This window comes from Achroia grisella, unplaced genomic scaffold (assembly GCF_030625045.1).
Source record: "Achroia grisella isolate CSIRO2021 unplaced genomic scaffold, CSIRO_AGI_Agris_v1 utg841, whole genome shotgun sequence".
NCBI classification, from domain to species: domain Eukaryota; kingdom Metazoa; phylum Arthropoda; class Insecta; order Lepidoptera; family Pyralidae; genus Achroia; species Achroia grisella.
In genome coordinates this window covers 655,740-667,786 of record NW_026713039.1, presented here as the reverse complement: position 1 = coordinate 667,786, position 12,047 = coordinate 655,740, and the positions used below count along the sequence as shown (strand labels likewise).

Sequence of the window (12,047 nt, the reverse complement as noted above, 5' to 3'; positions counted from 1 at the left end):
TAGAGTATGTATATAATTTGCAGGTCAAAATTAGTATATAGATTATAAATATTTATATATTTGCTTTTCCTGCGACTTCGGCCGCGTGGAATTTAACTAAAAGATTTTTACTGAAATTTCAAGTAGCCTAGCCAATAGCCAGTAACTTTATTTTTCTAAAATAAAAGTAGCCAAGTTACTCCTTATTACATCAGCTACCTGCCAATAAAAGTCCCGTCCAACTCCGTCCAGCCATTTCAGAGATTAGCCGGAACATACAAACTGACAGACAGACAAAAATTGTAAAAAAAAATATTTTGGTGTATGTAGCGTATTTATATTCATATGCATGTAGTAAAAAAATGGTTAAAACAGACACTCCTATTTTATTTATACATATAGATGTATAGATTACATTTAATCATTTTAGAGTAAGTAATATTTAGGGTAAAATTAGTATTGTAATAATAATAAAACTCTTTATTGTGTACACATAAAATAATAAGAAAATACAGTAAATAGTAAAATAGTTACAAAAGGCGGTCTTATCGCTAAATGCAATCTCTTACTGACAACCTAGAAGAAAGGACTTATGTACACAGAATAGGGTATGACTATTCAAAATTGTAGTGTATTGTACATGTCAGCTTTATTTGAATAAAGATTATTTCTATTTCTATTATCTATATTCTGTACTTACAAGTGTGTTGTTGTGTTGTTGCTGTTAGAATAAATAAAACTTACAATAAAAATCATTTAACTATGTATCTATTTCATTTTTCAAAAAAGAACACACATATAAATTCTTCTATGATGAATCCACACAAATCAACTGGCTGCTCAATATAACTACAAGCACTTTTGAATAGTCATATTTTGAGTTTATTTGAATAAAGATTATTTCTATTTCTATTTCTATTTCTAACATCAATAAAAATTTTATCTATGTATCTATTTCTAGTACACCGCTGGTTAGCACACCGCTTTACTATCCGATGGTCACGGGTTCGATTCCTCGCACGGTACAAACATTTGTATTCATGAGTATGATTGTTTGTATCGGTCTGGGTGTTTTCTATGTATAATATGGTTTTATTTACAAAAAAAATTTATCCATGTATTTATATCAGTTGTCTAGTACCCATAACACGAGCTCTGCTTAGCTTGGGACTAGATGCCGCTGTGTGAATTGTCCTGAGATATTATTATTATATGTTTCAACTTGTAAATGTAAACTTACAAGGATTATTTAAAAGAGCAACACACAAGTTTCTGTGGACACTCCTTCTTGTGATTCCAACAAACCAAAAAATTATGACTATTCAAAAGTTTAAATGGGAAGTTTATTTGAATAAGGATTTTTTAAAAAAATTCTATTCTATTCTATTAATGTGTATTATTTTTGTTTGAGACAAATGAAGTGGATTATTCCATTTTTTCCATTCCAAAAAATCTGCTCATAGTTCTGGGACTGATTGCAGATAGGAAAAGAAAAAAAAATTGTATAGGCAGCAATTGTATTAGTTTTTGTTTGAGACAAATAAAGAGGATTATTATTTTTTTTATTCATACATTTTGTATACTCGAATTTCGAAAATCAAATGTAATTGTAATGTATCTAATTTGACTATCATTATGAATATTCTTTATTTATTTTTTTCTCTGCTTTTGCTGGTTTTCTCCACACAAGTGCAGTTTTTTTTTTTTTTTTTTTTTGTTTCTCTAAACTTTTGTGGTTTTTTTTTTATTGTTATTATTATTATCTTACAAAAATTCTCATCTCCCATCTCAGGAGTGGAGATGGATTATTATTATTATTATTATATACGTATTACACTTTAATTAAACGTTACAGAACATCACGTGATGCACTGTTTCATTAAGAAATTAGTCGGTCACAAGTTTGTTTACAAATGATGCGTGATTAGCATATCATTATTTTTGTTACCTCAGAATTCCGGTTTATTCTTCTTACACAATGAACTTGTCAGTTGCTAAACGGGGTCTCGCGCCTTTTTAGCATTTAACACAAAACTATTACACTATTCCACATTGAAAAATCAATATTAATATTTTATGAACTTCGCACTATATTATCGTTAGATTTATAAGAAATATAGAAAGAAAAACGAATTTTTAAACACAAAAATAATAAAACAATTATTATTAATTTAATTCTTTCAATAATACTCACTGTATATGCACTGTTGATGTAAATATTATGGATCGATGATTGTAAAATATCTAAGGTCACAACTTCAATTGGAATGTATACTAAAATTAAGAATATTGAATTAAATTGACGAAAAAATGATATGAGATCTAGAATTCGAGATGGTTGGTTGCAGCCATTTTGGTGTTGCCACTAATACAACTTTTATGTTCCCAGAAAACGAACATAAAATATTCTTATAGACTAGATGGTTTCATAAAAAATGCATTTCCATTTATTATTATTATTTTTATGCAAAAATTACAGAATACTCCTAAGTTTTCAATGCATACAATTATTAAGTAATAACAATAGCTTAGTAATAATAATATTAAATCATAGTGTTGCAAAAACTTTCCGATTAACAAAACAAAAGGCATTAACAAAAGGCAAACCAAAATCGCAAATTAACGTAATTACCAACACCAAATTATACAAATAAAAAAAACGATTTTAAATAAATGTATCGTATTGTTATATGGACTTCCCTTGATGGGTTTTAAAAAATATAGGTGTCTTATTTAAACATCGCTCGAGGTTAGCCTCGATCAATCGAGGCAATCGTTTATGTCCGAGAGTGAATACAGACTGGCTTAATATCTAGTCTTATCCAACTTCCAAGCGAGCCAGACGCTGACTCTGCTTAGTGTGGTCACCAAGGCAGCATTATAGACTACAGAGTAGAAGTACAACAGTACAAACGTAAAAAGATCCCATACTTTTCATATAGGACAAAGGTAGAGTCTCGTAAGGCTCGAAGACTTAGAATGGGTGAGCCCGCCGCTGCTAATAGTTCACATTAATCTAGTGGCAGTTTTTAAGTACTCATGCTGAAGTACATTTTACAAATGCTTTAAACACATTTATAAATTCTTTACATTTGGGAAAACTTTTTGCTGATGTTAACATACTTTATACGTTCCTATATACGCTTTAATTTACGAGCCGTCCTAACTGAGAATTGTGAACTTTACATTATTAAAATTGTATTATATTATTTCGGGTAATCATTTTAGGTTCTATATCTGTTAATTAGTATAAAAAAATATATTTCATTTTTAATGAAATTATATTGCAATATTTTTCATAGCAGGATTGACGCTTTCCCTTGACATATGACTGAGCTTAAATGTACGTAGAATGAAACAACTTGTATTTACAAGTAGAATTTGTTGTGTTCATCTTCAGTGAAAATTGTCTGTATTTAAAATAAAAATGAGTTCTGGTGTGACAAAGTTACAAATTTTATCTCTATACAAAACACTGATGCGGGAATCGCAGAAGTTTCCGAACTACAACTTCAGGTACAGTTTTTAGTTTGCTAAAAATTATATAACCTAAAAGTAATGAATAATTCAAATAGTGATTTCAAAATGATCCATTATAAAATAATGTTGCACAACATACTGTGGTAATTACATTATTAGAAACTCCTTTTGGTATACACAAGCAGAAATTACACAACATTAATTTATTCAATTGTAATCTATAAGAAAATAACCTACAAATATTTCGACTGCTCTCATAAAATCATATAAGTACTTAATATATACGGCAGTTTAAAGAAACGCATTGCTATGGAGTATAAAAATATTCCACTCTGACGATGATGACGCGTCGTGGTAGATTTACAATGTATTTTTATCGGGGATTCCCGTTGTTTCGTCTGTGTGGCCTCGGTTATTTAAAGCACTTGTACCTACAAGTTGTGTGTTTATGCAGTGAAATAATCAAATTACTTTATTGTGTGTGGCATACATGAATTGCATGTAAACCAAAACTCATTGGGGCCTTAGGCAGGGGTGATCTACCTATAAGGGCTTTTTGGGCTGCAGTTTATTTGTAATATTGAAATAATAGTTTTTTACTACATGCATATGAATATAAATACGGTACATACAGCAAAATATATTTTTTTTATAATTTTTGTCTGTCTGATTGTTCCGGCTAAACTCTGAAATGGCTGGACCAATTTTGACAGGACTTTTTTTGACAGGTAGCTGAAGTAATAAGGAGTAATTTAGGTTACTTTTATTTTAGAATAATAAAGTTTAATTCCACACGGACCAAGTTGCGGGCACAGCTAGTAATAATATAATAATATTTATTAATATCAGGCTTTTTAACCAATTTTGTTAGTAATACAATTTTCTTAAAGTTAGTTAATATAGGCACAGATTACAACAAATACACAGAAAAATATAAATTAAACTACAATAAAAACTGGCGTCGATTAAAAAAAGGCGTTATATTTGACCAAGATAGTCCGACAGTAATGACTTTAAGATATTTGGATTGGTCTGACAATATACGGAACACCACATCTGCTTATAGTCCACGTGACTGATTGCAAGATATCTAATATGGAAAAAAAAATATATAGGCACAGATTACACACAGTAAAATATAATTAATAACAAAAACGAAAGAAATATATAATACATATATAATTATTATTTTTACAGATCATATGCACTGAGACGTGTGAGAGATGCATTTAAAGATGCCAAGAATATATCGGATCCAAAACTAGTGAATAAAGAATTTGTTTATGCTAAAGAAAGTTTAGATGTAATTAAACGACAGGTAAACACATATTATATATTGTTACAAAGATATTTATATCATATCATCAGTTAAATAGAAAAATGGCAGTATTCAAAATGTACATTTTGTACAAGACAAGCATTTTAAGTGTTTTAAATTTATTTAAATTATTTTTCCCTTTAAAGTTTTAAATTTACACAGAAGTAATGTATATCATTTTAAAAGTATTTAGATAAAGATTAAGACGGCGTGGTTAACTTAATTGATTTATAAGTATTAGTATTTTATAAGTGTTATTAAGTAGATTATAATATAATTATTATAAAAGGAGGCAATTCTAGATTCTAATTTTGAAAATAGACAATTTTCTATTTAATCGACGAATTGTTAAATGTAATGCTATGTTTACATTCAGCCGCTCTCCCTGCCACTCTCGCTGCCGGAAATATTGCCGGCCTGAATGTAAAAACACGCTGCCACTCGCGCTGCCAGTCCTTTGACTCGAGCACGAAAAACGAGGGAGCGCCGGGCAGTGCGAGTGGCAGCGCCAATGGCGTGGGAAGTGTTTCCACTCGTGTTTACACTCTCGCGCTGCTCTCTTCCCTGCCCTTCACTCGGGTTGAGTGTAAATTGGGCCAAAAATTAGTGACAGAATAATTCTTAACAGCATCCAAAATATTTTTTTTCAAATTTGTTATGTCATCAAGCATAGTGCAAATGCTTTTATTAAAAAAATATTATTTTGTCTACTTAAATTTTATACCATCTATTTTCACTACATACTAATTTAACTATTGCAACTCTATTACTGTGTCCTGTTTTTAAACTGAATTGTCCTCGTTTTGCCAACGAATTTTTTTAAATTTGGGGTTGGCAACCCTGTACTTGAATGGCAACATTGACTTTAACGAAAATAAGATTATTTGCCATTACAGAAAGTTTATAAGCTGTTTCCTAACATAACATACAACATAATCTATATGGAATTAGAAATAAATAAAAGGTTTATTACTTTTTTCAGGTAATTGTAGGAAATATGTACAGAACAGAAAAGTTGGTTATAGAGAATTTACGATAAAAACACTGGAATCGTTTGGAGGATAAAAAAACATCACTGGCAGCCCGCTTATAGTACACCGATACGATATGACGTCATAACTATCGGTAGCATCAAGAAAAAATAAAAAAAATGTGATCATATCGATATTAAATAGTAGATTAATATATTAAAATTACAATATAAAGTTTTATTGCAAGAAAAAACAGCAATTAAATTAAGGAAAATTTTAAATATTCCAAAAAAGAGCGCAAAATATAAATTTCTTTTTTCCCGTCTCAGGGAAAGCCGAAAGGAGCAAATTTAATTTATGACAGTTAATATCCGCCATTTTGTTTTAGACTGTCATTGTATGCCTATAGTCTGTGTAAACTTGTAGGTATATTTTCACAATGTTCAATAAATATTGTTATCCACAACATATCGTGATATTTATTGAATGTGAGACTGAAATGTTGACTGATCTCAATATGGATTGCATGCTCTTTCGATCGATATGGTGATTTCATTATAATTACTTTGTTATATCTCAAATAGTGATAAATACTTCACTTCATATAGTTGTAAACATCACTTTTGTTTCATTACAAACCGCACAGAGTACGTTCACATTCTACATAATATAGATAAATAATACAGACAAGGTGACATATCTCACAACATCACATACAGCCTTCTGACTTACTGGGTTACAGTAGGGTCTCGGGCTTCGCCCTTTTGCCCCGGCATCAACTCCAATACAACAATCCCCGAGAATACATTTTTTTTTTAAATAAAAGAAGTAGGTAATCCTTTGCTGAAACAGTATAATATATAACGCGTAAGCTAGGATATGACTCCAATCCTAGTTCTGTGTTTAGAGCAAAATGTATCAACAAAAATAAAGTATCTTAAATCACCCCCATGAATGTCGATAAACCGGGGCGCTATCTGTCACATTAAAAATTTGAGTTCTAATGGTATTGTAATAATTGCGATTATGCGTTGAAGCTCGCTAACGCCCTTACACCCGGAAGACAAAGATAAAAAAAAACTTGCTTACAGTCGTCTAAAAATTTATTCTATAGTTTGTCACCAAATCAAACCAAAATATCTTTATTCTGGTACAGTCCGCTATTCGGACAATTTGATAAATAGAAATATAAAATAATCTTTATTCAAATAAACTCAATACAAGCACTTTTGAATAGTCATATTTTGATTCTACCACTCATTCGGAACGCAGACTCATCACAAGCAGAATGAGCAAGGAACTTGTGTGTTGCTCTTTTGAATAGATATTTTTTTTATATATAATTACATAATAATAAGTAACGAAGCATGCGATAATTAACGTAGTAAAAGAAATTATTTTTACGTCTGGGTTTAAAAATAAATAAAAAATATTTATTCATCTACCTAACATTTGGTCTTTAGATATTTTGGATCCATTATTATAATCATCACTTTATCATTATCATCACATCAATCTTTACAATTTAATTTCTTCTCCGATCGAGCGCCAATTCAAACGGAGATCGACATTACGGCCTGAGTTGAGCTTCGAACCCCTAGCGGTGCCCTCAGACTAAAGTCATATCCGTCAGGCAGGAGTTGGCCTTCAGCCATTCCATAAGTTTGTAGTGCCATCTGCACTCGTCCCCTATCGTTCGGTGAAGCTGTAATGGCCAGCTGCGGCCAACAGCATTAGAGTAGTCCGAAAAAAATGTATATTAATTTATCAAAATGCTAAAGACCTTATAGATACAATCTTTCGTTTCAATGGCAACTAAATGTATTTTCTCCAGAATGTCGCAATGACTTGCGCATACTGTCGTATTTCTTGGATCTTCCTTTGTGCGGGATGTTGGGCACAAATGACAGGTCAGTAGATACTATGTTAACATGTGGACGCGCCCTTAGCTGTAGATGCAAAATTTGTTGTAAATTGTAATGTTGATTTGAAATAGTTTTTAGTTTATTGTAAATAAATATATTGTATGTTTAGACGGTACTTTGTTTTATTTTTTCATAGCGGATGGTAAGTGGTAACCGTCGCCTATAGGAGAGAAAGGAGATTGTTAATAATGTGGACTAATGGTCACATTGCTAGCAATATATGGTATATTGATAGCAATGTGACCATTCAGGTTGACCGTCAGGTTGACTTCCACGCGGTTCCCCCTGGAAACCATCGTGATAAATTCCTTGTGAATTTGTCAAGATGTGCTAACTGACCTGACCTCAAGCTCATCTTATCATCTCCATTGGTGCCCCGCGTAAACCGTTAGTGCAAGCGGGTGCAACATTCCATTATCATCCATAAAAAAAAACCGTCGCTTATATACATGAACATAATGTTATTGTAAACTACTAATACTGATGTAATACTGATTTATTACTGAACTGATACTTTTGTACAGATGGGGTGTTTGCACCTGTATATGTTACCTATGTTCCTTTCCTCCACATCTATCTCTTTCCTTGGCAAGGAATCTGATAAAGACACACAGGTGCAGATCGAGCATTTATGGGACTCAGGGCTAAATCTACTTAGGGGTCTACCTAATTATATTACTCAAATAAAAAAATACACCGACCAAAAACAAGCGACCAGAAATTCCCCGTTCCTTTCAATAGACGCGCACTTGCATGTGTTGATTGATCTCAGGGTTGCCAACCTTATGATAGGTTTTTTAATATTCTAAATATTTTTTATATTCTAAATATCGTTTCAGTGGGGACTGGGGGCCCTTTGTATCCTCGGATCTCTGGGCTGCAGCCCAAAACGCCATTAGGTAGATCCGCCCCTGAAGACAGGTGTTTCTCTCGAGTCCGATCGGAGACTCGGGCAGTCGTACACGTAGTCGCTTGGTTGTACGTTGAACTTTGTCGATATAGTTTTTCATCATAATAATTAGTAATTTGGATAATATATAGACGAATTTAGTAGATTTGTTGAAAGCAAATATTTGTTTCGTGAAGATTTGTGCAGCATGAAAGAACGAGAATATTCATATTAATTAGTAATTTGGACAATATATACCTAGACTAATTTAGTAGATTTGTTTAAAGGAAAGAAGAGAAGACATTCATAAATTTTGTAATGACATATTGTAAACTAAATATATAATGGGTGAACTGCCCATTTTAGTAATAATAATATAATTGACGTAGTGGAGTAACCTGAAACACTCTCGCTATTAAAGTTCAAACTTGTCCACGGGTGGTGGGCCCGAGCCTCCCTCAAATATGGTTGAGTGCAATGATGGCTGGCTCATCCGTCATACTCGTTAACGGGTGCTGCTTGTGGGGACTGGTCTGTTCAGGTTGTGAACACTGATTAAATTTTTTGTTCTTTGCGATAGCATATGCTGGTGGTCACTCTATTCTCCCAAATTTGAATTTTAAAAACTATATTTATTATAAACATGTTCCACTATTATTTGAAATGAATTTCTCTTCCGGTAGCCGACTGCAAAGCCTAAATCGTCATCATAATTAGTTGGATCTTACAAAAGTATTCGACGAAGAAATTCAGGTTGGGAACACTGATTAGATTTTTTCATTTTTTTGATTTTTTTTATATAGCATATGATGGTGGTCACTCTATTCTCCCAAATTTGAATTTAAATGAAATAGTATTATTGTAAATATGTACAACATTAAAAAAAAATTACGAGTTTCTTGTCAGTTCTTCTCATCTCGATATCATTCCGAACTGACGGTAGATTTGACATATCATAAGAGTCTGTAATAGACCTACATGAATAAAGATATTTTGAATTTGAATTTGAATATAGACTAATTTAGTAGATTTGTTTAAAGGAAATATTTGTTTCGTGAAGTGCCGTAGTGTGCTGGTGCAGCATCGTACAGGAACGAGAGGACGTCCGGCCTTCGGTAAGACATCGAGTGGTCCAGGTACCTTGCCTCCTTTCATCCTAAAAATCAAATATATAGTCCACTGTCCATTTTAATAATAATAATACAATGGCAGGTAGAAACTGAAAACTCTCCCAATTATTATCTCGTCCACAGGTGTCATCCCAGCATCCCTACACACTAGCTTCAAGATATTACAACTTCACCCACTTACTTACATACTTCTCCAAAAAGCTGTAATACTAAACACTTGTAGAATAGTCCGCAAATTTTTGTCTTCCACTTAAAAATTATCCATCCTCATCATTCATCATTTATACTGTTATTGTTTGGTGATTTTTACCCGCAATGATAAGTCTATTACCCTATCAAAGGGAGATATATAATATATATATAAAGAAATAAAAATAATAATAATTTATTCAGCATCATAGTACAGAGTAAAAAAGAAAATTTAAAAACTAATACCACAGATAACATAATATTACATAGCTTATTATTGGAAAATATAAAAAAGACATTTAATTAGGCCGATACAAATGACGACAATGCCATCTATGAAAGCATTTTGAAAACATTGATATTAGCACTGATTAAAGTGTAATTAAGTACTGGAAAATAACAAAATGAGTAAATACATATATGAAAATTACTTTTCTGCATTAATTCATTTTAACATGTATATATAACTATTTATAATTGATTAAACATTTTTGAAAACACAGTTTTGTTTTTTAAAAAGTTTGCAAAACTATGAAGAATTCCATCGATACCAATCACGCCATCTATATGCAACTTTTAGCAATAATAATGGCTACTTCCTCACGGAGTGCCACTGCTAATACTTCGCTATGCTGAAAGGGCCTCCACTCATCTGGTGCCGCAGCGTGTCACTACAGCGCTGATTTTCAGTGGAGCCACTTGAAAAAAATAAATGGGATTCTTGATGAATTTAAATTTATAAAATGAAGAATAAGTTAAATGGATGAATTATAAGTATGTGTGATAAATATAAGAAAAATATATACGGATAAAATTGCGTAAAAATGTTGATTGAAAGACTTTTGTGTAATATAATATAGATTGAATATAATATAAGTAACATATTTATTTATTCGTTTTTTTTCATTTCCATGATCGAAGAAAGCTATATATTATAAATAGCTGTCCCGGCAAACGTTTTGTCCTAAAATAAAAAAAAAATTTAGGGGTGGACTACCCCTAACATTTAGGGGGATGAAAAATAGATGTTGGCCGATTCTCAGACCTACTCAATACGCTCACAAAATTTCATGAGAATCGGTCAAGCCGTTTCGGAGGAGTATGGGAACGAAAACTGTGGCACGAGAATTTTATATATAAGATATATTTGAATTGCATATAATTGTTGGAAACAGAGATTTAAAGATACAAAATGGAAACATTGTATTTTTATACTGATTACATTTTTTATTGTGTCGGATGGAATAGAATAGAATAGAATAGAAAATCATTTATTCAAATAAACTTAATTTAAGCACTTTTGAACAGTCACAACAATTTGTTTTTTATCTACCACTCGTTCGGAAAGCTGTCTCATCACAAGAAGAACGAGCAAGAAACTTGTGTGTTGCTCTGTTAAATAATCCTTGTAAGTTTACATTTACAAGTCGTAACGTGTGAATACAAACTACCAACAAGCACTAATTTTTTGGGTCAAATATAAATATGCAATAAGATTAAATCAGTCGTAGTGATAAGAGCACACCAGTCCCTAGAAGCAGCACTCGTTCACGAGTATGACGGATGAGCCAGCCATCACTGCGCTCGACCATATTTTAGGGAGCCCAATGACCCGGCCCACCACGCCGCCACATGTCTGGACATTTTAGTGAGCATGACTACTCATTCCACTCGACCACGTCACATATGTTATGGACATACTGTTTTAAACATTAACTTGAATGTTTGCAAAATTTACAAGACTATGATCGGCCGGATCGTGCTGTCTTGTATGGATCAGAGTGCTGGCCCGTAAAGACGACGGATGAAAGACGACTGCATGCAACTGAAATGAGAATGTTGAGGTGGATGTGTGGTGTGACAAGAATGAATAAGATAAAGAATGAATACATTAGAGGAAGTATGAAAGTGGCGCCGGTGTCGGAGAGGTTGAAGAGTAATCTATCATGGTATGGACATGTAATGCGTAGGAACGAGGATAATATTTTAAGAAAGGTGTTACATATGAATGTGGATGGTTATAAGGGCAGAGGAAGGCCGAAAAAGAGATGGATGGACTGTGTGAAAGATGATATGGTAAGAAAGGAAGTAAATAACGAGATGACTGCGAACAGAGATGAATGGAAACGAAAAACATATTAAGATGACCACAAATAAAGGGGATAA

General features: G+C 32.3%; 1 protein-coding gene across 1 annotated transcript; it reads left to right on the top strand.

Moving 5' to 3' along the window:
• The first annotated feature begins 3,341 nt into the window (after window positions 1-3,341).
• LOC131852288 (LYR motif-containing protein 4B) lies at window positions 3,342-6,144 on the top strand. Its single transcript, XM_059202951.1, has 3 exons — window positions 3,342-3,495; window positions 4,657-4,777; window positions 5,760-6,144. The coding sequence occupies exons 1-3, from the start codon at window positions 3,407-3,409 to the stop codon at window positions 5,814-5,816; spliced, it is 267 nt and encodes an 88-aa protein (XP_059058934.1). The 5' UTR covers window positions 3,342-3,406; the 3' UTR covers window positions 5,817-6,144.
• The last annotated feature ends 5,903 nt before the right edge of the window (window positions 6,145-12,047 follow it).